The sequence below is a fragment of the Balaenoptera borealis genome, assembly GCF_965194805.1.
Source record: "Balaenoptera borealis genome assembly, chromosome: 13".
NCBI classification, from domain to species: Eukaryota; Metazoa; Chordata; class Mammalia; order Artiodactyla; family Balaenopteridae; genus Balaenoptera; species Balaenoptera borealis.
Genome location: NC_138870.1, coordinates 59,472,411 through 59,499,184, shown reverse-complemented (window position 1 = coordinate 59,499,184; position 26,774 = coordinate 59,472,411). Strand labels below are relative to the sequence as shown.

At 37.9% G+C, this 26,774-nt stretch overlaps 1 protein-coding gene across 3 annotated transcripts in view; it reads left to right on the top strand.

Annotated features, from left to right (window-relative positions):
* The window catches only part of PTPRB (protein tyrosine phosphatase receptor type B), a 117,514-nt gene that overhangs the window by 31,838 nt on the left and 58,902 nt on the right, over positions 1-26,774 (top strand). For all 3 annotated transcript variants that reach the window (XR_014233560.1, XM_082351553.1, XM_082351554.1), the window contains 6 exons: positions 9,852-10,127; positions 11,028-11,285; positions 12,896-13,159; positions 15,271-15,540; positions 16,551-16,811; positions 25,971-26,237. Coding sequence is in view for 2 of the 3 variants with exons in the window: in XM_082351553.1 (XP_082207679.1) it covers positions 9,852-10,127; positions 11,028-11,285; positions 12,896-13,159; positions 15,271-15,540; positions 16,551-16,811; positions 25,971-26,237 (1,596 nt within the window). In the remaining variant the exon portion in view is untranslated. The remainder of the gene's footprint in view (positions 1-9,851; positions 10,128-11,027; positions 11,286-12,895; positions 13,160-15,270; positions 15,541-16,550; positions 16,812-25,970; positions 26,238-26,774) is intronic.

Sequence of the window (26,774 nt, the reverse complement as noted above, 5' to 3'; positions counted from 1 at the left end):
CCACAAATTTTATGAGCTCCATGCCAAATGTGAAGAATGAAATTTGATCAAAAGTGATGTTTGTATAATAATAATTTTTTCATACTTATTTGTGTGATGGTATAACCCTACTTGGGTTTCTCTATATTTTTAAAATAATTTTATTTAAATAAACTTTTTTAAGTTAAGTTTTTTTTTTAATGTTTCAGGGAGAATATTTTTGGTTGGTTGTTATTTATTTTTTGTCAGCACTTTTTTTTTTTTTGGCTTTCTATATTTTAAGGACATATGTGAGTTTTCGTTTAAGTTAAGAGAAAGTACTGGTATTCCTCTATATTAACTGCTAAGCTACAAAGATGAGTGTCACAAATCATATTTTACTGTTATTAAAGCAGGATCAACTAGTAGCATAATATTAAGTCTGAGATATAACTTCAAACAAAAAAAGTCATTCAAATACATTGTGCTTTTCTTATTCCATTATGCCTATCTTATCAGTATACAGTAAAATAGAGTGAGAGCAAGGCATGATTTGGCTGGAGATACAACAGTTGCTTAGATTATCTCTGTAATCATTCTGTATCGTTCCAAGTGTGATTTGTCTGGTTGTTTTTCCTGGTAAATTATCTAAAATAACATAATGTAGACATGACCTTAAAGATCAAAAATTTCAACTAAATCAGAACTATTTCAGCAACAATCAGTTTTCGCTCCAGATTTAAAATCAGAATTGAAAAACCTATGTGGATTCAAATTCAGTTCAGCAAACATTTATCAAGCATGGATACTGCAGCAAGTTACACCAGGTAGTGATTGGTGAGCTTATAAAGATGACAAACAAAGCATGGTCTCTGCCTTTGTAGTCTTGTACAGAGTTGAAAGAAGGTCAGGATGAAAGTGGTGACAGAGCTTTACCACTTCTTTCTTGGGTGAAGACCTTGCCCTGCCTCTCTCAGGTGTGTTTGGTCATAAATGGTCAATGCAACAACTGTAATAAATTGAAAGCCAAATTATTTAGTTGTGAATTCATCAGAAATAGATTATGAAGGTAACAGATATTGAAGAACTCAACACTTTTGTTAACACTGTGTCCTCAGAGTCTAGAGCAGAGGCTGCCAAGTGGCCCCTGGGAGTGTCTAGGTGTCTAAATAATAGACATGCTTGTTTGGCTCACGTAATGTTTGTGGAAAATTCAGATTATTTCACCAGCATTGAGCAGAAAATTCGCATAAATACCAGATGTATGGATTCTCTTAAAATACTGGAAGATCTGGCAAAACTCGGCCAGTCTGCCTAGAACTCTCTAGAGCTGAGTTGTGGTTTCTCTCTTTTCAGATACCAGTTCACTGGAATCCCCCTGGACCACTTCATTTATTTTCTTATCTGAATGTATCCTAAGGACATTTGAGTTTGTTTAAATGAAACCGTAGAGTTTTCAATTACAAATTTGGGGGGATTTTTATCTTCCCACCAATAAGAAGTAGTTTTTCAGTACCTAAAATGGCATCTAACCCATGGTAGGTGTTCAATAAATATTAACTGGATGGGTAAATGGATGAATGAATGGGGAGATGAATGGGTGGATCTATGGATGAATAGGTAGATGATAACAGACAAATATTAATAAATGAAATGAATATTTTAGTGGGAGAATGTACATAAAAATATGATCTATTCTCCTTGGGTTATGGGTAAGTCATGGAGCCCAGGGAAGAAGTCTAGTCGTAGAGAACTTTACCTACAGGAAGAATGTCTTAGTGGCATATGACTTCTTGTTAGTCAGTTTCAGATACTTATTAATCAGCCTAGAGCAAAAGGCAAAAAAAAAAGTTTAGCTCTTTTTACATGGCTCGTTCCTCTGTCTTTAATTTAAAAAAATTTTAAGAGCTTTAATTGCCAAATCACCATATCAGCTATTATTTCCACCTCAAAATGTTGCTTCTTGTATTAGTTTACCAGGGCTTTCGTAACAAAATACCACAGATAGGGTGGCTTAAGCAGCAAATTTATTTTCTCACAGTTCTGGAGGCTAGAAGTCCCAGATCAAGTTATCAGCAGGTTTCTTCTGAGGCTTCTCTGATTGGCTTGCAGATGACCACCTCACTATGTCCTCACATGGTCGTCCATCTGTGTTGTCTGTGTCTAATCTTCTTAGGACACCAGTCATATTGGATTGGGGCCCACCCTGAAGATCCCATTTTAACTCAGTTACCTCTTTAGAGGTTTTATCTCCAAATACAGTCACATTTTGAAGTATTGGTGGTTAAGTCTTCAACATATGAATTTTAGAGGGATGCAATTCAGTCCATAACACTTACATGGCTTTAAACACAGGCCATTATTTCTCAATAATGTCTGTAAGCTACTGGCATTAAACTCTCTTGCAGAGTTTGTTATAAAAGCATGTTCTTGGCTTCTACCTCATATATAATGAATTTAGAAAGAGTGGAGCCTAGGGTATCTGATTTTAAACAAATATCAAAGTGAATCAATGCACACTGAAGTTTAAGAACTATTGACATAGTTTTTCTATTATTCATTGGCATTAAGATTTTGGTACCATTCCTTTTATGCCTGGTTAAATCGGTAATGCCTAGGAATATTTGTTATCTTTCCCAGCAAGAAAATAATACTCTAATATTTGTCTTGTGCTTTTATAGTATGTAAAATACTTTCACCTACCTTGTTTAGTAGGTAAGAGTATAAAATATATATTATACTGACCATATATTGTTTAATTATAGCCACATGGCAATCCTGTGGAGGGAGTATCGTGAAGGCACAGGTGGTTAAGAGTTGAGTTCTGAAAGCTGCTGCCTCCATCACTTACTAACCAAGTTGCCTTGAACAAGTTACTCACCTCTTTTAATCTATAAAATGGGGACAATAATAAAGAGAATGCTCACTTCTTAGGGTCGTTTTGAGGTTTTAATTGATTCATACATAAATTCTAGAACAGTTTTTGTCACATACTAAGTGTGTAGTAAGTTTCCCATTATTACTTTCAGGTTGGAGATGAGATTGATATTCATAAGAATTAACTAATCACAAATCCATAGAGCTAATATATGGTAGACCTAGACCTTGAACCCAGATTTACTGACCCCAACGCCAATTCTTTCCACTACTCTGTAGAATGGACATAATTTTTTAGTTGGTTTTTGTTCTTTCAGATTACATATGATAGTTTGTTGTTACTTTTCAATTCAACTTTTAAAGAGAAAAAAATATATTATGAAATACTTTAAATCTATAGTTACTTAGCCTACACAAGGGTAGAATAATGATTAAATGTGTGTTAGTGTGATGAAATAATATTGATTTTGATTGTGTTGAACTGCTGGTGATGGACTTCAGTATTTAGGAATCAGCCATTTGCAGTATAGTTATTTCAGGAATTCTAAGGTCAAGCTGAGCTCTGTATAGGGAATCAACCAACCTAGTTCTCTGCACTTGACTTTTTGTGTGTTTGGAAGCTTCTTCCATTTGTCTGACTTCTGTAGGTGGGCCTGGCATTCTACAGATTAGCAAGAAATAAAATCTAATTTGTCTAGACAGAATGGAAGAAAATTTGTTTCACCTTCCATTCCCGGACACCAATTCCCTGGAAACCCCCTGGGGGATAAAGGATAATACTGATGACTTTCTGACCTTGTAGGAGAGGTCAAACCCATTCTAAATGTATGAATGTATATAAACAAAGATGAATCTATGCAACTAAAATTAACATGGTAGGTATACATACAGATTTCCAGGGATTTGGGGTTTTGATTTTGTTTTTCTTCCTCTAGATGGAAAAGTTCAAATACATAAAAAGTAAACAGAATAGTATAAGGAACGAGCATGTACCCGTCTCCTACTTTCAACAGTTACCAACTGGCAATCATATTTCATCTATATCCTCACTCACTCCCCCACCGCATATCATTTTGACACAGTCCAAGTCATCATTTAATTTCATTTATAAATATTTCAGTATGCATTTCTGAATGATAAGCATTATTTTTAACATAACGACAATATCAGTATCGTACCTAACATTGACAGTAATTCCTTAGTATCTAGATGTCCAGGTTCGGCAGCACACATCAAGCGACAGCTCATGAATTTCTACATGAGAGCGGCTTCTGGGCAACAGTCTGGAAGAGGAGGCCAAAGGATTTCCCTTTGTACTGCATTTATGTAGGGTTTAAATAATATTGAGAAAACCTCAATTGGTTCTTGTTTGTTTGTTTGTTTGGCTGCGCTATGTGACTTGCAGGATCTTAGTTCCTGGACCAGGGGTTGAACCCGGGGCCCCATAAGTGAGAACGTCGAGTCCTAACTACTGGACCACCAGGGAATTCCCAAGCAAACCTCTATTGTTAATATCAAAGAGAGGAGTAGGGCTGCTGAAGGATGATGGCACGAGGGTGTTAAAGTCTCTGTCAGCTGTCATTGTCCCCTCCGTGCTCACATGGTTCTCTAATACTTGACAGAAGTGAGCTTTTCAGTGCTTTTGCTTAAACTGCTCTCTCATTCTGCAATGGCCTCTCTTCTCTCTGATTTCTGCGTCCTACTTGACCTTCCAACTTGCTCAAGTTCATTTCAAGCCCACCTCTGAGACCTTCCCCTTGGATATCATTCCCCTTTTGCATATTCAGCATTGGTGCTGACCTGTGTTACCCTTAACAGCAAGAACAGCTGCAATACTCACACCAACTGCCATTTACTGAGGCCCCACCATGTGCCAGGGCTGCACTTAACACTTTGGCTTCATTACCTCTTAACACTTACAACTCTGTAAAGTAAGTATTGTTAGTCCCATTTTACAGATGAGGAAACTTAGCCTCCGTGAGGTTAAGCGATTTGCCTAAAGTCACTGTTTGAAGTGATAGTGTTGGGATTTGAACCAGGTTTAGTCTGACGTCAAAGTCAGCCTCCCTGATAAGTTACCTTTGTGTTTACCTTTTTCACATATGTCTTAAGTGCCCGAGTAAACTGTAGACTCTCAGAAGCCAAGTATGATGACCCGTAAAATAACATGGCATTCCTCACTCGTGTTAATCATGATGCAAATGATTGTCAAAGCTGCTTTAATTGCGAGGCTGTTGAAACTTTGAAAGTTCCTCGCTACCTGAACTTTATATTTAGTGTATAAAGTTGATAAATGAAATGCATGTTAATCTGATATATTAGCATAATATAGTATATCATCTTATAATAAGTCAGAAAGCTGACTATAGTCAAACAGCAACAATTACAAAAGTAAAAGAAAATTACATCTCTATAAATCTATTTAATTAACTACAGATTGTGGGCAATTGCTTTCTCGTCTTCTTCTTCTGCCCTTTTTAAAAAACCTGCACCAAGGAATGGTTTGTGGCTTTTGCCCCACCCTTACCCTGGTTTCCATGAGAAAATTCGCAATTAGTTTATAGGAATAGTTGATGTTCACTCCATTTTATATAGAGTGCTACATAAATGCAGCTTCCAGTCTCCTAGCCACCCTGCTTTTAACTAGAATTGTATCCTAATTCCTGTAAAGGTACAGAAGTTGAATCTGTAATCCATAAAAAATTGATCTCTTGTCCTGGAGTTAGTGCTGAAAGATAAGGTGTGTGTTGGAGAAGTGGGTGGAGGATAATATCCTGGTTGAGGAGACCTTGAGTTGCTATGGAGAAACTTAGACTTCATCTCATGAAAAGTTCTTGGTGCTCCCCGGGAGATGAGGATGGCCGATGTGGGAGAGATATACGAAGCAGTTATTTGGCAACAGTGGAAAAAAGACAGAAAATAAGGCAGACACCCAGAAAACTCAGAGTAATCCAGACACAAGGTGATGGAACACCAGGTTAAGGCAGTAAGATTAGGGGGAAAAAAGAAACGGAGAAGAAAAACATTATTTTTAAAAAATCAATGGAACTTTCCTGGCGGCAGAATTAGATTTAGCTATTATTAGTGTTGTTATTCATTTATCTATGCTAGACTATCCAAACCATCAAATGAAAGTTCTGTAAATTTGTCTGTTATTTTTCATAGAGATCTGGTTTGATTTTTTGTTGTTGTTATACTGACTGTGCGACTCATGACATCATTTTCCATCCTGGGACAACTAAGGTGTGATAGAAAAGAACTCACGACTTGGAGTCAAGTGTTAGAAGCTCAGTTGAATTACTTGTTACCTTTGTGAAGTAAATGAGTCACTTAATGCCTCTGACCCTCTATTACAACTAAGAAAGCACATTGTAAATGATCAGATCCTACATAGATATATTGTGTGCTATTATGACTTCAAAAAAAGCTTTTGGCACTAACTTATGGATTGCCTGCTCTCTTGTTATAAGGCTAAATTTATTTCCAAAATAAATACTATCATTTTGAATTCTAAACACTCTGCAAATTCCTATAGCAATAGATAATAATGTTTTAATGACCATACAAAAGAATTTTTAAAGCAAATATCACTTCCATTTTATACATATGCGTGTCTCCCTCTTCTTAAGTCAGATTTTTTTAAAAGGGAAAAAAGGAAGAATCCATTTTGGTTCAGGAATTTAGCTAAACTTTATCAGAAAAAGTGGGTTGACAGCAAACCTACTTATGAAATTCTGGGGCTTCCTGATACTGGTAGATTCATTGAAATACAGCAGCTGAATACTATGGAATTTTGCATTTGGCATTCAATATTCCAGATTCTGGAAATAAATACAAACAAAGATGTCTTAAATTGATGACTAATGATAAATTTTGATATACTGATTGAGATTAAATTATTGATTTATGGTTTTCAACAGTTCTCAAAGCTTATAATACTTCACTGGTTGCTGTATGTATGAGAGCAGTGGGTGGAAAACCCAGAAAGGCTATAAATGCACACATGTGTGCATTGATATCTCCAGCCATCAGCATAAATTATGTAAGTCAAGTAGGGTTTTCCAATTACATATGACCTGTCACATGATCAGAAGATTACAGACCTATAACTAAACTTTCAGATAGCATTAAAACTCTCTCTTTCATATATCTATCTAGATAGGTAGATGGTAGATAGGTAGGTAGATAGATAAATAGATAGATAGATGCTAGATGAAAATAGCACCCTGATGGAAGTATCTAATTTGTTTCTAATAAAATATTGAAAACTTTTTTTTAATACAGCAGAGTTTTCCTTGGGCTTAGTTAGATTGAAACAAAGTCTGAAAACTACTGAACTCCTGCCGCATGCAGAGCAATAGTGGACCACTGCCAGCAAAGGGCTTTATCACAGCATAAATGGGGTTTTAAGTGTTTGTTTCCAGTGCAGGTTCTTGCAGCCCAGGCACTTCCCAATCTCATTGTTCCTTTGTTCTAGCGGATGTACAAAGGATTGACTGTTTTGTTTTCTGGCTCAGAGAGATTAGATAAAGTCTGCATTTCTGAACTTCACCCTCTAGGCACGCAACCGTAAAATTCATTTTCTATAGCTCACATTTTGCAGATTATATACGTTTAGATTATACCGATCATAAGATCATTTTCTTTAACCTTTATCTGGCTGGGTTGTGCATGTAAGTGATAGTATTGATCCCTTTTGAACAATCACTGGAAAGCAGCTGTCCCTCTCATCCTTGTCCTTAAAATGCCTCTTCAGCAAAAATGTGTCACCTCAGTTGGCTATGACAAGGTTGCTCTTGAGTTTCTCTGGCTATTAGAATCGCATGGTAACAAGAAAACTTTCTGTGAGGGGAAATTATGTCCTTTCCTTTTATGATGACGTCCTTAACTATAGAGTGTTATGTAGGATAGAAAATTTAAATAATATTGCCACACACACACACACACACACAAAAAACCCATACTGTTTTTCCTCAAGAACCCATAAATGAAAATCATCTTGGGAATTTTTTAAAATTTTATCTTAAGGGTTAGAATGTTAGTTCATGGGAATAAACTGATAAGATTTTTCCAAGTGCTTTTTTTTTTTTGAAGAAGGCAATTAAAGCTATTATCTGTTTAGTTTCCAAAAAAATGGTATTCCACTTTTGCCTCCATTTTGTCTGTGATTCAGAGGAAGTTTCTTTTTATGATCATGTAGACAGAATAAGTTTATATTATGGAGTGCCCCCTGTGTACCATGTAAAGTCTCCTCTATATCTTGTTACTCCTCCAAACATCCAAGAATATAAGTACTATTATTATACTCCCCAGACAGAGGGGGAAATGGAGGCTTAGAAGGTTAAGTAACTTCCCCAAGTTACTGATACATGAGGGAGCTGAGATTTGAATTGAGTTCTGACTCCAAAGCCCACGCTCTCTGCCACTTCACCTCCCTGCCTCTATGACAAGGTCATCCCAATTATAGAAGGAATACTAATACTAATACTAATAATAGCTAACATTGAACACTCACTATGTGCCAGACGCTGTTCTGAGTGTTCTAGATAAAATACTCAACTTAATCTTCATAACAATTCTACTGAAAAGATAGTGCTGTTATCAGCATTGCATAGAGGAGACCGCTGAGGCACGAGGGGGTTAAGGAATTGCTACCCAGCTACAAAGTGGGAGACCCGGATTCAAGCCCAGGCCGCCAGACTCTAGAGCCTACGCTCTTCAGGTGAACCTGTGCTGCTAGGATACAAACCACACAACCTTATCCTCTAAGCTCACCTGTGCTTTGGGCTCTCAAGGTTTCTGTCTTGGCTTGGCCTTATTTAGCCTATGTATGTAGTCTATAGGTGACCCGTAGTCTACTGAGCTGTCTGGCTATAAATGCCTTCTGAATATAGAACAAGATTACCTTGTTCCTATTTGTATTAATGTTAGTCACAAGTGAAGACTTTCTTAAAACATATACTGTTCTAAGCAGATGCTAGAATTCCTCAATTTCTTTCATGAGTAAGATATAATTTACCTGGAGGTAAAGAAATGAGATCTCTATAGCCATGTCACTAAAACATCTAACCTGACTTTTGTAATTTAGTCTCCAGTATCTTAATCTCACTTTCTAGACCAAGAACCACATAGGATTTCTGAAAATTACTCATATGTAAATGTCAACGTTTCTACTCCCAACATTCAGGGTAAGGAGAGCCTTATTTCTCGGATGGTCCCACTGCATCATCTGCTCACTAAATGTTATTGATTTAGTTCCTAACCTGGAGACGTGCTATTCATCCTATTTCAAGCTCTACAGTGAAGATTCAATACATGGGAAACAGGACTCCTCAAATTGACCCATGGCTTTGAGAATTGAAACTAAGTAAACAGCCAGGTGCAGGACTAACCCACCTGCTCTGGGAGCTCTGGCAGCTCCAAAATGTCCCAGAACTCAAGTTTAGAAAATCTAGGGACATAGGGAATCCCAGTTGTTGGGAGAATTCATTTTGGTGAGCACACCTAGCCTAGGCTTATAATCAGGTCTGTATCTTTTGTGGTTTTCCGATATCTAAAAACAGCCCAAAGTTTTGTATACATAACCCCCCCAAACCCCACAACCTAAAAAGGGGAAAGTTTAGTACAAATACAAATTTTAAAATTTCGTAATATCTGTATTTTCTGTTGAGATTTTCAGTATTTATCCAGGCAGAGCCTGGATGTTTGTCAGTGTTTGAAAAGTGCAAAACTTGCAAGCCAAAGACAATATAACCTTGCTTGGATTTCCAAGCTCAGAGCTGTCGTAACAAAAAAAAGTTTTATTAGAAAAAAAGGAGCTTATATGACTGGTAGCCAAGGTGGATTTCTTTTTTAAGTAAAATAGTAAGTTTGGGAGTGGCATAAAATGCCCATTTGTATCATGAGCAGCAGATTCTTAAAGTTTTGAAGGAAAATGCATCTGGATTACAGCAAGGTAAGCGTGTATCTGCAAAATTCTTCAAGCCGCCTTCTCTTTTTTGTTTTTTGCTCTGCAGATCCTTTACCTCCTGCTAGGTTTGAAGTCAATAAAGAGAAAAGTACTTCCACCAGTTTGCATGTCTGGTGGACTCCTTCTTCCGGGAAAGTCACCTGGTATGAGGTGCAGTTACTTGATGATAACCAAAAGACACAGGGGGCCCAAATTCAAGAAAGATCTTCACGGAATGAATATACATTTCTTAACCTCACTGCTGGTAGTAAATACAAAATTGCCATCACAGCTGTTTCTGGGGATAAACGTTCCTCTACAATTTATGCCAATGGATCAACAGGTAAGACCTGTTTATGGATAGTTGCGTATTTAGTAGTCTATGATTCTTTTGAAATTATATTACATTCAGGAAATGGGAGTAAGAATGCCCCAAGATCAACAATAAATAGTTAGGTGGATAGATAGGTAAGTAGGTAGATAGATAGATAGACAGAGAGACAAATAAATACTGTTTGATACAGAGGAAAGACTGGACTGGAAACAAGGAGATGGGGTTGGGCTGCTAGCTTGCTGGGTGATTTTGAACAAGTCATGGAACTTCTCTGGGACTGGAATTTTCTCCAAAATGAGGAAGATGTTTCCTAATGGACCTTCTAAGTCAAATGTTAGGCAACAGGATTTTCTGCCTCATTTTCTGAGTTTGTGCAATGAAAATTATTTTTTAAATGTTTTCCCTCCCCTGTATATTCTTCTCTTAACTTCAAGTCATGGTGTTTCCTGAATATTCCTATGTTTGGAACAATTCTTTTCTTGCACCCACGCATCCCGTTATCAATGACACATTACCATTTCCTTCCATAACGTACTTTCTTATCGTTCACTCTCCCCTCATTTTCTCTCCTGCTCTGTTGCTCTCTTTCCAGTTTTCAACTTCTACAGTTCTTTCCTTTCTCTTTTCCCTTTACTGCTATGCCACATCATACTTCATTGACAAAATCTACCTTGATACCTGTTAAGTGGGGGAGACAGATAAACTATGATGTAGCTTTAGGCTGTGGTCTTTGAAAAGAGCATTAATCCAGGTTCCAATAAAATTTCAAGAGTGCTGTTTTCATTAGTTATTACACAAGTTAGATGTACAGAGAAGCATAAATGGATGTGTGGTTTCAAATGAAATGTGTCTATACCTTCTATAAGGAAATTATGAATGACACTTTGAAAATGCATTGTATCCCACTAGTGCCATCGCCAGTGAAAGATATTGGTATTTCAGCAAAAACGAATTCTCTCCTGATTTCCTGGTCACGTGGCTCTGGGAACGTGGAAAGATACCAGCTGATACTAATGGATAAAGGAATTCTAGTTCAGAGTTATGCCGTGGACAAATCTACTACTTCCTATGCTTTTCATGGACTGATACCTGGTCACCTCTATAATGTCACCATTGTGACCGAGGCTGCAGGGCTGCAAAACTACAGATGGAAACCAGCCAGGACAAGTAAGTTTCCCTAGCTATTCTGAACAAGAATAAAGCTCAAATCAAGGAAATGTTTAATAAACAAGGTTTATTAAATTATTTGGATAATGGTAGTATAGGACAAATTGAAATGCATATGTTGTAGAAGACCTTAATATGTATCCACTTTTCTACTTAGAGAAAGAGGGGTTCCCTTTCATTCTAAAGTTTAGGCTCATCCTTGACAACCTTTTGAAATAGCAGAGTTAATCACTGATATAGTCTTAGCTTCTCTTTTTAGTTAAGGATTCCTACTTCCTTCTCTTAAACAGGCATCATCCCCTGCCTTTGTGACATCACTCACAATGAACCAGGATTACTCTTCTCAACGCTATACAAAGACCTACTCTTAGGTCTTTGTATAAAGAAACAGCCATTGCCCAAACCCTCTATCCAACAAAACATCTCCTGAGACCCAATTCTATAGAACCTGTTCGCGTAGCCTAACATAGCCAGAAAACTAATCTGTGCTAAGTTTTAATGAATCATTTATATACATACTTATTCATTCATTCGTTCATTAAATCAGTATTTATTAGGTGTAAACTATATACCAGACATTGTGGATATAACAATGTCCAAGAGAGACAAAGTCTTTCCCCTCATGGAACTTACATTCAAGTGGATTCTAATGCTTCTGGTGGGTCTAATGTGTTAATAAATCCCCTCCTTTGGGAAGCTATGTAATTTTAAGAGAAACTCTAAAATATGTAGTGCCTTAGACATTACTCTAGAGAGGAGAGTTCCTGAAATAATAGGAGGTTGGTGGGAAAGATATTTGGGGACACCTATATATTTACATACCTTTCATATCACACCTCAAAGATATATATATATATTCCCAACAAAAATGTACCATATATTTTAAGAATTATTTATGTATATCAAGAGCAAATTGCCCTTCTAACTGGCATATGCAAAAGCAATGTGCCATGCCCATTATTTTAATGAAACATTGTGAATTTATATTATGCCATTAGTGAGGCCCCAAATTATAGCATAGGCAAAAGGTAGAAAATATATTCACCAAAGTGTCTCTCCTTTGTAATCATTTTCCTCTGATGAAATAATGACACAACTCCTAAGCTTTAACTTTATCATGATTCAATATGAAAAAGAAAGTATTTTTAGCACAAAAAATTTTATGATGGCCAGTCAACCAATCTACTTATTATGTACTTGCTATTACTAAATACATAAAGACAGGAAGAAATCAGGCAGATGACATTCTTTGAGGATTCCACTTAAAGATTTTCAGAACTGGAAAAGACCATTTTAAGTTTTTTTGATCAAGCCATCATTAGGCAGTAAGGACCCCTAGGCTTAGTAAGATAGACAGAGCTGCCCAGGGTTGCCCAGCCAACCAATGGCCAAGTTTGAGGCAGAATCTAGGCTCCTGACTGCCATGTTTGTCCTCTCTCCACTAGCCAGACAACCTTTCTTTGGTTTTGCAGTATTATTTTTATCTTGTGAAGTTGTTTTCTTCAGAGCAGGGAGTGTGGCTTGTAGAGATTAAGACACAGGTCAAAATTTGGCCATAAGAGTGGTATGATATCCTGAGTTAAAGTCTCTTTCCCTTTCTTCCTAATTAGCCCCCATGGAAGTCTCAGATCTGAAGGTGACAAATGATGGCACTTTGACCTCTCTAAAAGTCAAGTGGCAAAGACCTTCTGGAAATGTGGATTTCTACAACATTACACTGTCTCACCAAGGGACCATCAAAGAATCCAGAATATTAGCACCCCAGATTACTGAAACTCAATTTAAAGACTTAGCCCCTGGACGACTTTATCAAGTCACCATCAGCTGTGTCTCTGGTGAATTGTCTGCTCATAAGATGGCAGTGGGCAGAACAGGTGAGTCTAAGGCTCCAGAAATTTCTTAGTTGCTCAAATCACCCTCTGATCCACCTTAGAACAGGATAAGTTAGAAGGAAAATCCCTTTCCCAACCTGGGAAGTATGGTCTACATGACTCAGGGTGTCTATGGGCCAGGCTCCTCTATACAGAGTCAACCCGGGGGTTAATTGCATTTGTCTGATTATTTAAGCAAATGTATTTAGATTGATTCCTGAATGATCTGTATTTCTGGCTCTGCCCTGTGCTATTTCAGGTCACACCACTTAAGTAGCACAAATGAATTAGCATTGATACTAATGAATAAAACATTTCTGATCAACTCTTATAATGAAGGCCAGTTAGCACTTACCCATGTTTCCCATAAATTATTTTATTTATGTCACCAAACATTTATCCAGTGCCTTCTTCCTGTAAATTACCATATTATGAGCTTTGAGAGTTATTAAGATGGCAGAGTTCAGCACACTACACCCTTCAGCCAAATATGGCCTGTGACCTGTTTTTGTATAGCCCCAAACTAAGGGTGGTTTTTACATTTTTAAAGAGATTTTTAAAAAAGAAAGAAAACGAAAGAAAAATGTGAGGCAGAGACCATATGTGGCCCAAGAAGCCTGAAATATTTACTTTGCTGACCCTCACTTTTAAGGAAGTTACATTTTAATCACACAAATGTAGAATACACACACACACACACAATAAAAATATTATATTTTAATAATGGTAATTATATTGATATTTCCATGGATCAGGCACTGACTAAACACTTTACACCATTATTTCATTCAGTTCTCACCAAAACCGCAAGAGAGGTCCTGATATTATCACCAGTTTATAGGTAATTCGAAGAGGTCAAATAACATGTCCATAGTCATCCAGCCAATAAGTGGTGGGGTTTAAGCCAGGCTGTCCGATTCCAGAGTCCATTGTCTGTGCTATTGGAGATCCCAAGTAAGAGCCATATATATGGTCAGAAAGAAAAGAGAAACAAACTCTCTTTCAGAAGATCAGTAAAGACTTCTGGGAGGAAATGGTCTTTAACTGGGACTTTAAAAATATGAAGCTCTTGGCGAGTTAAGAGGGAAAAGAGGGAAGGGCATTTGAGGTGGAAGGAATAACACAAGCAAAGGCACAGAGGCGAAGAGCCCAGGAGACTTACAGGTCTACAGAACGTGAAACTGGAAGCCAGCATTCAAGAGTGGGGAACGAGGGAGGGGGGCTGCAGGGAGTAGTCAGAGTGAAGACTGGCAGGATATGGGGTCTGATTTAGGAGGGCTACAAACACCACACCAAGGACTTGATGTTTTATTCTGTAGTTAATGGAGAAACCTTAAATGTTTTTGAGCAAAGACTAATAAGATCAGAGTTGTATTGCAAGAAGATTAATCTTTTCCGTTGGAAGAGAAGCATGTTTTGTGACCACAGCATCCAGGGTCTCTTCCAAAAGATGCCACATCCATCACTGTCACCATCATTATAAGCAACATCAGTATTGTCTCTAGGGCTGGTATGCAATCAGAAAAACACAGCGTTTGTATCACTAGGTTATTAACACTGTTACAGAAGATCACATTACTAATATATTACTAAAATGATTTTAACATGCGTTTCTCGAGTGTCCAATGGCTCCAGAATGCTCATTTGCAATTCACAAACATCAGGAGGGGATAGAAATGGGTTGTTGGTTTTTTTTTTTAATATCTTTATTGGAGTATAATTGCTTTACAATGGTGTGTTAGTTTCTACTGTATAACAAAGTGAATCAGCTATACATATACATATATCCCCATAGCTCCTCCCTCTTGCATCTCCCTCCCACCCTCCCTATCCCACCCCTCTAGATGGACACAAAGCACCGAGCTGATCTCCCTGTGCTATGCGGCTGCTTCCCACTAGCCATCTATTTCACATTTGGTAGTGTATATATGTCCATGCCACTCTCACTCCGTCCCAGCTTACCCTTCCCCCTTCCCGCGTCCTCAAGCCCATTCTATAGAAATGTTTTGAATTGCAGCTATTAGGTCTCTTATCTACTGTTGCCCATGAAAAGTGAATGAGCATCCTTACTTTTGGATTTTAGTATCTCCTTTTGACATCATTTCACTGTTTAGTTCCAGAGAAAGTTGGGGACCTGGAGGCAAACAGCAATGGTTCTACAAGGTCCCTGGTAGTGAGCTGGTCGCCCCCTGCTGGAGACTGGGAGCAGTATCGTATCCTGCTCTTGAATGATTCTTTGGTGCTGCTCAACATCACCGTGGGAAAGGAGGAAACACACTATGTCATAGGTGATGTGGGGCTCATACCAGGAAGACAGTATGAGGTCGAAGTCACTGTTGAGAGCGGCAATCTGAAGAATTCTAAGCGTTGCCATGGCAGGACAGGTAAGCGAATATCAAGGTGTTAATGACTGCTGGAACCTTAATTTGGTCCTTCTTCCAAGTAACCCAGGTAACCATCAATGTCATACCCCAGGGTTCCCTGTATTTGAGACATTATAGACTGACAAACTGAAATAGGTTGGTAATGTTTAATTTTGTCTAATTAGAGTATTAGAAATCACTTCCACTAGTAGGTTCATTGTTTTTTTAAAAGAAAGACCTTTCTAACACCAAAAGAACAGGAAGGAAACAATCTGAGAGAATCCTCCCCACAAAGTAGATAGTTGATAACCTTTTGCTGGTGATCAGTGTTAGAGAATCACTGCCCTGACCCACTGTTGACTAATGGGGGATTTTCAGGTACCAAGGAAGAGTTGTTAAAGTGGAGAGGGATATATTCAGATTTTAGGGCAGAGGAGAGTGAGGCTACTGAGACATGGGTTTTGGTATTCTTGCTGTCACCATTATACTGTAATTCCTTGGGCGAGTCACAACCTCTCTGAGTCCATTTCCTCAACTTTCAAATAAGAGAGTTGACCTGCTAAACTCAACATTTCTATGAAAATCCCTGTGACATGGAATGCTCCATACTTGGAGTGAAATTCAAATATATTCTTTTAGTCTTGCCTGATAATAAGGAAATAACTACACTGACGCAGTGTTCTTAGAAGAATGTCAAAGAAATGGACCAAGACAACGTCTTTAGCTTGCCCACTGTGTCTTCCAGTTATCTCTTCATTTTCCAAATATTAATATCTGCTGGAGGATGATCAAAAATAAATGACCCAGTAAAGTATTTCCCAAGAGTATTCTTTTGAGTCCTTATTTCTGGTTATGTTACACGAACAAAGTTTTTTTGTGATTAGCTTTTTTTTTTCTAAATGCTCATAAGCATTCAGAAAAGAAATGCTCAACTGGAACACTCCTGTGGATGGAAGAGAACAGATCTCTAAAGAATACTGGAGTGTATCCAAGTTAATCAATGACCCGAATGTCCATTGCTTTTTCCCCAGTGCCCCTGGCTGTCCTTCAGCTTCGTGTCAAACACGCCAATGAAACCTCACTGGGTGTCATGTGGCAGACCCCTGCAGCAGAATGGGAGAAATACATCATTTCACTAATCGACAGAGACCTCTTACTCATCCACAAGTTGCTCCCCAAAGATGCCAAAGAATTCACTTTTACTGACCTGGTGCCTGGACGAAAATACATAGCTACAGTCAGCAGTATTAGTGGAGACCTGAAAAATTCATCTTCAACAAAAGGAAGAACAGGTAACATTTTTTATAAATTTTAGGCTTTAAAAGTATCCTGTCTGCTGAATTGTCTAACATTCAACTTATAAATGTTTATTAAAAGCTTGTTGTTCTGTACTGGGCATTGTATACTTTTTTTTTTTTTTTTTTCATGTTTTCCATGTATTTGCTCTCTGGGCTATAGTCTGGATAATTTCCTCAGCTCTTAGTTTTAGTTCATTAGTTCTATCTAATCTATCTTTCTTTAGTTCTATCTAATCTATTTTAAAATCCACCCACTGAGTTTTAAAATTTAATTGTTATGTTCTTCACTGTTAAACATTTTCTTTGGTTCTCTTCCAAATATGTTTAGTATTCTGTTGCTCTTTCCATTCTCCTCCTTTATCTCTATAAGCAAATTAATGATTTTTATTTTCATTCTATGTCTGATCAGTATAATATCTGCAATATTCAGGAGTTCAGTGCTGTTGTTTACTGAGTTTTCTGCTTTTTGCTCATGGTGCTTACTTCCTTAAATGTTTGTGATGTTTTATTCTAAACTCATATACCTTGGGATTTTATTCTGTGGGAATTCTTTGGGGCCTTTTTTGAAGGTGGGTTTCAGAAAGAATTTTCTTTTCACTTGATTCTTTCAGGTGCACAGGATTGCTGTCAACCCAGACCTATTTTAATCTAAATTGTCAACTTGAGGTTTTTTGATCACCCAGGGTTTTATGAATTTGGGTTGCAAACTCACTGAAGCTGTCTTGACATTATGAATTCTCAGTGGAAATTTCTTCTTCTCCACCTAGTATTAAGGAGGCTGCAGTATATGGGGAATAGAGAGGAAGTATTTATTTCACTTATGCTTAGAATGTAAAGTTTCAGGATCCAATATTATGCAGAGTCACTTATGAGGTTCCTCACCCTGGGAAAGTCCTATTCATAGCTCTTGCAAAGCTATAAAATCAAAGCTTAAATTTATGTTTGAAAGATGCCCTCATGGTGACAGTCTGCTTCAGTGATCCAGTTACCTCTCTGTCACTTTCTTATAGGTCTCTGAGAATTCCTTACATTCTTGACAACTCATTCATGCATTTACATTTTTATGTTTTATCCAACATGTGCAGTTGCGTGTATTGGGGGGACTTTCATGGTTTGTGCCAGCAATGAAAGTCCAAGGCATTGTTTTAGACTTAAGATCATTTTCACTAGTCCCACCACTCATATTGCTGTGTCATATGCTAAGTGAATGTTTAACTTTGTAAGAAACTACCAAGCTGTTTTCCAAAGTGGTTGTAAAATTTTACATTCCCACCAACAATGTATGATATTTCCAGTTCCTCCGTATTCTCAGCAACACTTGGTATTTTCAGTTTGTTTGGTTTTTTAAATTTTAGCCATTCTAATAAATGTGGAGAGGTATCTCATGTGATTTTAATTTGCCTTTTCTTAATGACTAATGGTTTCAAGCATTTTTCATATGCTTATTTACCATCCACTTATCTTTTTGTGGAAGAAGATATTTTCAAATGTTTTGCGCATTTTTTAATAGGGTTCTTTGTTTCTTATCATTGCGTTTTGAGAATTCTTTATTCCAGAATAAGTCCTTGTCAAAAATGTGTGTTGAAACGTTTTCTCTCAGTCTATGACGTGTCTTTTTATTTTATTGAAGTATAGTTGATTTACAATATTAGTTTCAGGTGTACAGCATTGTGATTCAGTATTTCTATGGAATATACTCCATTAAAAGTTATTATAAGATAATGGTTATAATTCCCTGTGCTATACAATATATCCTTGTTGCTTACCTATTTTATACATAGTAGTTTGTATCTCTTAATCCCATACCCCTAATTTGCCCCTCCCCCTTTCCTCATCCCTTTGGTAACCACTAGTTTGTCCTCTATATCTGTGAATCTGTTTCTGTTTTGCACACACACTCATGTGTATTATTTTTTAGATTCCACATATAAGTGATATCATACAGTATTTGTCTTTCTCTGTCTGACTTATTTCACTAAGCATAATATTCTCTAGGTACATCCACATTGCTGCAAATGGCAGAATTTCATTTTTTAACATGGCTGAGTAATATTCCATTGTGTATATATACCACATTTTCTTTTTTTTTATTGTTTTTTAACAATGGCATGGACGTGGACTGCATTCATAAGTATTTTCAAAGGTAAATTGTCTTTTATTTTTTAAATAAATTTATTTATTTTACTTATTTATTTTTGGCTGCTTTGGGCCTTCATTGCTGCACGTGGGCTTTCTCTAGTTGCGGCGAGTGGGGGCTACTCTTCGTTGCACTGCATGTGCTTCTCATTGTGGTGGCTTCTCTTGTTGCGGAGCACGGGCTCTACTCATGCAGGCTTCAGTAGCTGTGGCGCACGGGCTCAGTAGTTGTGGCTCGTGGGCTCTAGAGTGCAGGCTCAGTAGTTGTGGTGCACGGGCTTAGTTGCCCTGTGGCATGTGGGATCTTCCCCGACCAGGGATCGAACCTGTGTCCCCTGCACTGGCAGGCGGATTCTTAACCATTGCACCACCAGGAAAGTCCCTATACCACATTTTCTTTATACATTCGTCTGTTGATGGGCACTTGGGTTGCTTCCATATCTTGGCTATTGTAAATAGTGCTGCTATGAATACTGGGGTGCATGTATCTTTTCAAATTAGTGTTTTCCTTTTTTCCAGTATATACCCAGGAGTGGAATTACTGGATCATATGGGAGTTCTATTTTTAGCTTTTTGAGGAACCTCCATACTGTTTTCCATAGTGGCTGCACCAATTCACATTCCCACCAACAGTGCATGAGGGTTCCCTTTTCTTCCCATCCTCCCGATATTTGTTATTTGTAGACTTTTTGATGATAGCCATTCTGACAGCTGTGAGGTGATAGCTCATTGTGGTTTTGATTTGCATTTCTCTAATAATTAACAATGTTGAGAATCTTTTCATGTGCCTGTTAGCCCCCTGTATGTCTTCTTTGGAAAAAATTCAGGTATTCTGCCCATTTTTTGATTGGGTTGTTTGTTTTTTTATACTGAGTTATACGAGCTGTTTATATATTTTGGGTATTAACCCCTTGTCAGTCATATCGTTTGCAAATATCTTTTCCCATTCTATAGGTTTGTCTTTTTGTCAATGATTTCCCTTGCTGTGCAAAAGCTTTTAAGTTTAATTAGGTCTCATTTGTTTATTTTTGCTTTTATTTCTTTTGCATTAGGAGACAAATCCAAAAATATATTGCTACAATTTATGTCAAAGAGTGTTCTGCCTATGTTCTCTTCTAGGAGTTTTATGATTTCCAGTCCTACATTTGGGTCTTTAATCAATTTTGAGTTTATTTTTGTATATGGTGTGAGGAAATGTTCTAATCTCATTGTTGTACACGTAGCTGTCCAGTTTTCCCAGCACCACTTGCTGAAAAGACTGTCTTTTCTCCAATGTGTATTCTTGCCTCCTTTGCCATAGATTAAATAACCATAGGTGTGTGGGTTTATTTCCGGGCTCTCTCTCCTGTTCCATTGATGTATGTGTCTGTTTTTGTGTCAGTATCATACTGTTTTGATTACTGTAGCTTTGTAGTATAATCTGAAGTCTGGGCATATGATAGTTCCAGCTTTGTTCTTTTTTCTCAAGATTACTTTAACAATTCACAGTCTTTTGTGATTCCATGTGAATTTTAGGATTATTCGTTCTAGTTCTGTGAAAAACGACATGGGTATTTTGATAGGGATTGCATTAAATCTATAGATTACTTTGGGTAGTATGACCATTTTAACAATAGTAATTCTTCCAATTCAAGAGCACGGAATGTCTTTCCATTTCTTTGTATCGTCTTCAGTTTACTTCATCAATGTTTTTATAGTTTTCAGAGTTTATACTTCACCTCCTTGGTTAAGTTTATTCCTAGATATTTTATCCTTTTTGATTTATGGTTATCATGGGATTCACATATGCTGACCTACAATTATGTCTACTTGTTTTAAACTGATAGTCATTTAAGTTCAAACACATTCTAAAAGACCTACATTTTTTACTCTCCTCCCCCACATTTTGTGTTTTGATGCCATATTTTACATCTTCCACTTATCCCTTAACTGTATAGTGTTATTATAGTTGTTTTTACAATTTTTTATCTTTTAATGTATGTACTGGCTTATTTAAGTAGTTGATCCTCCATCCTTATTATATATTTACCTTTCCTAGTGAGATTTTCCCTTTTGTTTAGATTCTTACTTCTTTTCTATTTAGAGAAGACCCTTCAACATTTCTTTTAGGGTAGATTTAGTATTGATGAACTCTGAGTTTTTACTTGTCTGAGAAGTTCTTTATCTCTACTTCTATTCTAAATGATAATCTTGCTGGGTGGAGTATCCTAGGTTGCAGGTTTTTCCCTTTCAGCACTTGAATATATCATGCCACTCCCTTCTGGCCTGGAATATTTCTGCAGAGAAATCAGCTGATAGCCTTATGGGGATTCCCCTGTATATGAGTCTTTGTTTTTCTCTTGTTGCCTTTAGAATTCTCTCTTTAGCTTTTGCCATTTTAATTATGATATGTGGTGTGGCTCTACTTGGGTTCTTCTTCTTTGGGACCCCCTGCACTTCCTGAACCGGGATATCCGTTTCCTTCTTCAAGTTTGGGAATTTTTCAGCCATAATTTCATCAAATACATTTTCAGTCCTCTTCTCTCTCTCTTCTCCTCTGGGATCCCTATAATGCAAATGTTGGCACACTTAATGTTATCCCAGAGATCTCTTAAATTGCTTTCACTTTTTAAAATTTGTTTTTCTTTTTGCGGTTCTGATTGGGTGATTTACATTATTCTATCTTCCAGATCACCTATGTACCACTTAGTCTGCTCTTCATCCCTTCTAGGACTTTTTTTTAGTTCAGCTATTGAGTTATTCATTTCTGATTGGATCTTTTTTATATCTTCTGGTTCCTTGTTAAAATGTTCACTGTTTAGATAAATTCTTTTCCCTAATTCAGTTAACATTTTTATTACCAATGTTTTTAATTCTTTACCTGGTAAATTGTTTATTTCTGTTTCATTATTTATTGTTTTAGGGAGTTTTGTTTGCTCTTTCAATTGAGAGTAGTTCCTCTGCTTTTTCATTTTGCTTAACTTTCTCTGCCTCTATGAATTTAGATGAAACAGTTACCTATTGTGGTCTTAAAGGGGTGTTCTTATGTGGGAGCATCCCTATACAGGTTGTGTTCGCCCAGTGTCTTTGGTGCAAGAACTGGATTTGACATGAATGCAAGTTACATCTTTATGCAGGGTGTTGTTTTAGGGTGATAGATGGCAGCTGTCACCTTGGTAGAGGTTGGGCTGGAGGTGGAGGGGCTAGAGCTGGTGCCAGGTGTGAGGTGGGACTTCCTCTCTGTTCAGTGGCCATCATTGCCCTGTCAGGGGTGGGGTCTGATCCCAAGTTGCTGGGCAGAAACCCTGAGGATCATGCTCGAGCTGACTTTGTTCACTTAAGTGTGTGTTTTTCCCTCTCCCAACACCAGGGTCTTTACCCCAGAGGAGGGGAGTGCTGAAGCAAGTGGGGCCTGTGTGCAGACAGAGTTCCAATGCGCTGCCCGTGTAGGTGTCTATGGCTCCACTCAGATGCAGCCTCTGGTGCAGGTTCCCTTTCTCTCCCAGCTGATCACTACTGCCTGCATCCGCTGCCCCCACCCTGTTGCGGAAATGCTCCACAGGGCAGGTGGGACCCATGTGAGCTCTACATGTATCCGGAGGTTAGCTGTGGTGGAGTGGCCACCCCGTCAGAGATCTGGGCAGTCTGAGGCACTGCTTGAGTAAGCACCAAGGATAGACGTGCTGCCCCACCCAGCCTCCACCCCAGGGTGGAGCTGCTCCGGGTCACCTCTGGGTCCCACAGTTAAGTTTCTTCCCCAGCCGTGGCTGCCCCACATCCAGTGCCACATTGTGGCATGAAGTGAGTGGGGTCGGAATGTTTGCTTGGCTTGGGCTGGTACGTGTGCCAGGCGGTCATGGGAAACTTGGCAGCCACTAGAGCAGACCTTTCTCTGCTCTGCCTTGGGGGTTAGCCAGCATGTGTGTGCCCCTCATGAATGGAGTCCAGACTTCCTCAGGTCTTCTCTTTGTCCCAGAAGTTCTCCAACCAGCTAAGAGGGCTTGTCTCCTCATGTAGGACACCAGGACTGAGATGCCCAAACTTGGTTTAACTTGCTCACTCCCCAGGTTGAGTGTCCACCAATGTCATCTCCCTTGTCCTCTGAGTCCCCTCTGAGGGGCACAGGTCCTGAACCAATCACTTCTGTTCCCTTCCTACCCTATTACGTGTATATCTTTCTTACAGTCTTGGTTGTACAAGAGTCTTTTTGCCAGTTTCCAATTAGTTTTCAGTGATAATTACTCCACATGTAGATGTATTTTTGATGACAGGGAGGTGAGCATCCTGTCCTCTTACTCCACCATCTTGATCTCCTCCCCTGGTTTGTCTTTTCATTAATTTATTAGTATATCTTGCAGAACATAAGTTTTTAATTTTGATGTCAATTTACCAGTTTTTTTCTTTCATGAATCATGCTTTTGGTGTCATACCTAAGAAACCTTTGTCTAACACAAGGTCACCAAAATTTTCTCCTAGAAGCTTCATAGTTTTAGGTTGTAAATTTAGGTGTATAATCAATTTTGAGTTAATTTTTGTATATGTGTGAGATATGGGGCAAAGTTTATTTCTTTGCTTATGCACACCTAATCATTCCAGTCCTATTTGTTGAAAAGACTCTCCTTTCTCCACTGAATTGCCCTTGCATCTCTATAAAAAAAAATCAATTGACTATATATATGTGTTTGGTCTATTTCTGGACCTTCAAGTCTGTTCCATCAGTCTATGTGTCTACTTTTTTGCCAGTATCACACTGTCTTCATTACTGTAGCTTTCTAGAAGTTTTGAAATCAGATGATGTTAGTCCTCCAACTTTATTCTTCTTTTTCAAAACTGTTTTGGCATATTAATTCCTTTGCTTTCCATATGAAAGTTGGAATTGGAATTGAATCTTTTGATCCATGTACAGTAATGTATTTTAATAAGTATGTTTGTACCTAAATCCAAAAGTCAGTGATTTCTGAGAAGGGTTGTGCAAGGTTCCAATCCCTTTGATTATCATAATTCTGGGAAGAGGCACAAAGAAGATGTATGTTGATCAAGTGCCAACTTCAAGACCTGTGTAAAAGATTTGTCAATGGACAGGTTAAAAATCACAGTAGTTGTTAATTAGGTAAAGGGCACAGGCTCACAGGTGAGACAAATCAGGTTTTGGACGCCAGAATGACAATTTGTTAGCACTGTTGTATAGGCTAAGTTACTTACATTATGATCCTTGGTTTCCTCCTCTGTAAAGGGAATTTAAAAAATCACCTCTATAGAGTTTTGAATGAGTATCCAATGATATAACATCTATAAAGCATAGAGTCCATAACTGGCACATAACAGGCAATCAGTTGTTATCATTATCATTATCATTATTATTATTATATACTACTATAACATATAGTATTGTAGCATTTTCATGTATGATAAGAGTAGTCCTCTTGAGAATGTGCCAATAAAGAATTACCAGTTTCCTAGACTACAATCTAATCATCAGGTTAAAGGGATTTCCCAATACCACCCCATAACAACCATCAGCTCCAGTAGATCATGTGGCTTTGAGTTCTCATGGGGTAGGGACAGATAAAATAACATTAAGTAAGCAATCTTCAATATACAGATTGCCAACAAACACATGAGAGAATGCTCAACATCATTAATCATTAGAGAAATGCAAATCAAAACTACAATGAGATATCATCTCACACCAGTCAGAATGGCCATCATCAAAAAATCTAGAAACAATAAATGCTGGAGAGGGTGTGGAGAAAAGGGAACCCTCTTGCACTGTTGGTGGGAATGTAAATTGATACAGCCACTATGGAGAACAGTATGGAGGTTCCTTAAAAAACTACAAGTAGAACTACCATACGACCCAGCAATCCCACTACTGGGCATATACCCTGAGAAAACCGTAATTCAAAAAGAGTCATGTACCAAAATGTTCATTGCAGCACTATTTACAATAGCCAGGACATGGAAGCAACCTAAGTGTCCATCAACAGATGAATGGATAAAGAAGATGTGGCACATATATACAATGGAATATTACTCAGCCATAAAAAGAAACGAAATTGAGTTATTTGTAGTGAGGTGGATGGACCTAGAGTCTGTCATACAGAGTGAAGTAAGTCAGAAAGAGAAAAACAAATACAGTATGCTAACACATATATATGGAATCTAAGAAAAAAAAAAAAGGTCATGAAGAACCTAGGGGTAAGACAGGAATAAAGACACAGACCTACTAGAGCATGGACTTGAGGATATGGGGAGGGGGAAGGGTAAGCTGTGACAAAGTGAGAGAGTGGCATGGACATATATACACTACCAAACGTAAAATAGATAGCTAGTGGGAAGCAGCTGCATAGCACAGGGAGATCAGCTCGGTGGTTTGTGACCACCTAGAGGGGTGGGATAGGGAGGGTGGGAGGGAGAAGCAAGAGGGAGGAGATATGGAACATATGTATAGGTATAACTGATTCACTTTGTTATAAAGCAGAAACTAACACACCATTGTAAAGCAATTATACTCCAATAAAGATGTTTAAAAAAAAAAAACAAGTAAACAATCTTCAAAAATATCAACCTTTTATGTATCTGCCAATCCCATACTCCTAATTTATCCCTCCCTCTCCTTCCCCTTTGGTAACCATAAGTTTGCTTTCTGTGTCTGTGGGTCTGTTTCTGTTGGTAAATAAGTTCATTTATATTATTTTTTAGAATTCACATGTAAGTGATATCATATAATAAAAAAAATAGCAGCCTTTTATTATTTAAAATTTAAAAATCAAGACTACCTAATAGGCATGCATCATCTTATCCTTGGATCTGAAATAATTTTGATTTCCCATATAAGCAGCTTTTTCAGAGAGGTAGAGTCTCTGTAGAGGAATAGTTCTCCATATTTCACTTGAAATAAAGCTGAGTGTCTATATCAAAAAATATATATATATTTTTTAGCATTTTCAAGACTCCATTTTTTTACTCATTTTTGTTACACTTCCTTAGGGTGACGAAGTGTCATCTGTTTTTTCTTCCCTGTCTATTCTGTTTTAGTGCCTGCCCAAGTGACCGGCTTGCATGTGGCCAACCAAGGCACAACAAACAGTCTATTCACTAACTGGACCCAAGCACTGGGAGACATAGACTTCTACCAAGTCTTACTGATCCATGAAAACGTGGTCATCAAAAATGAAAGTGTCTCCAGTGACACCAGCAGATACAGCTTCCACTCTCTCAAATCGGGCAGCCTCTACTCCATGGTGGTAACCACAGTAAGCGGAGGAATCTCTTCCCGACAAGTGGTGATGGAGGGAAGGACAGGTAAGAAGAGTGTCTGTGACCTATGGCGATCTGAGCACGTGGAACCTCCAGGGTATATCCTAGGCGTTTTAAAACATCCTAAAGACAGACCCAACTCTGATCTTCCTAAAAGCCAAGTTTCAATGCTATCCAGACGGTACATGTTGATCTCCCAGGAAGGGAAATTGGATGATGGGTGAGAGTAGGAGAGAATGAATTCTAAATTTTCTAAAATCTCCAATACATGTGTCAGAACTCCTAGAAAACCCTTTGCGATGACATGATAGTCATCTGCTACCTAAGCTTATTCCTTCATCTAGCCGATTTTCTTTGAAATATTTATGTCCAATTAAGGTAAACAAGTCATGAACTTTTTAAAAAAAGTATCTTCCATTCTCTTTCAATTCTTGGTTTCAAGACACAGAAAAAAAAATGATCTCCAACTTCTATGGTCAAAAGTTAAGCTAATAAAATAACCCAATCCCATATATTTTCACAAGCAACATTAAACAGTGCTTAATACTGTACGCCACCTAAACAATGTTCCTTGACCTTAAA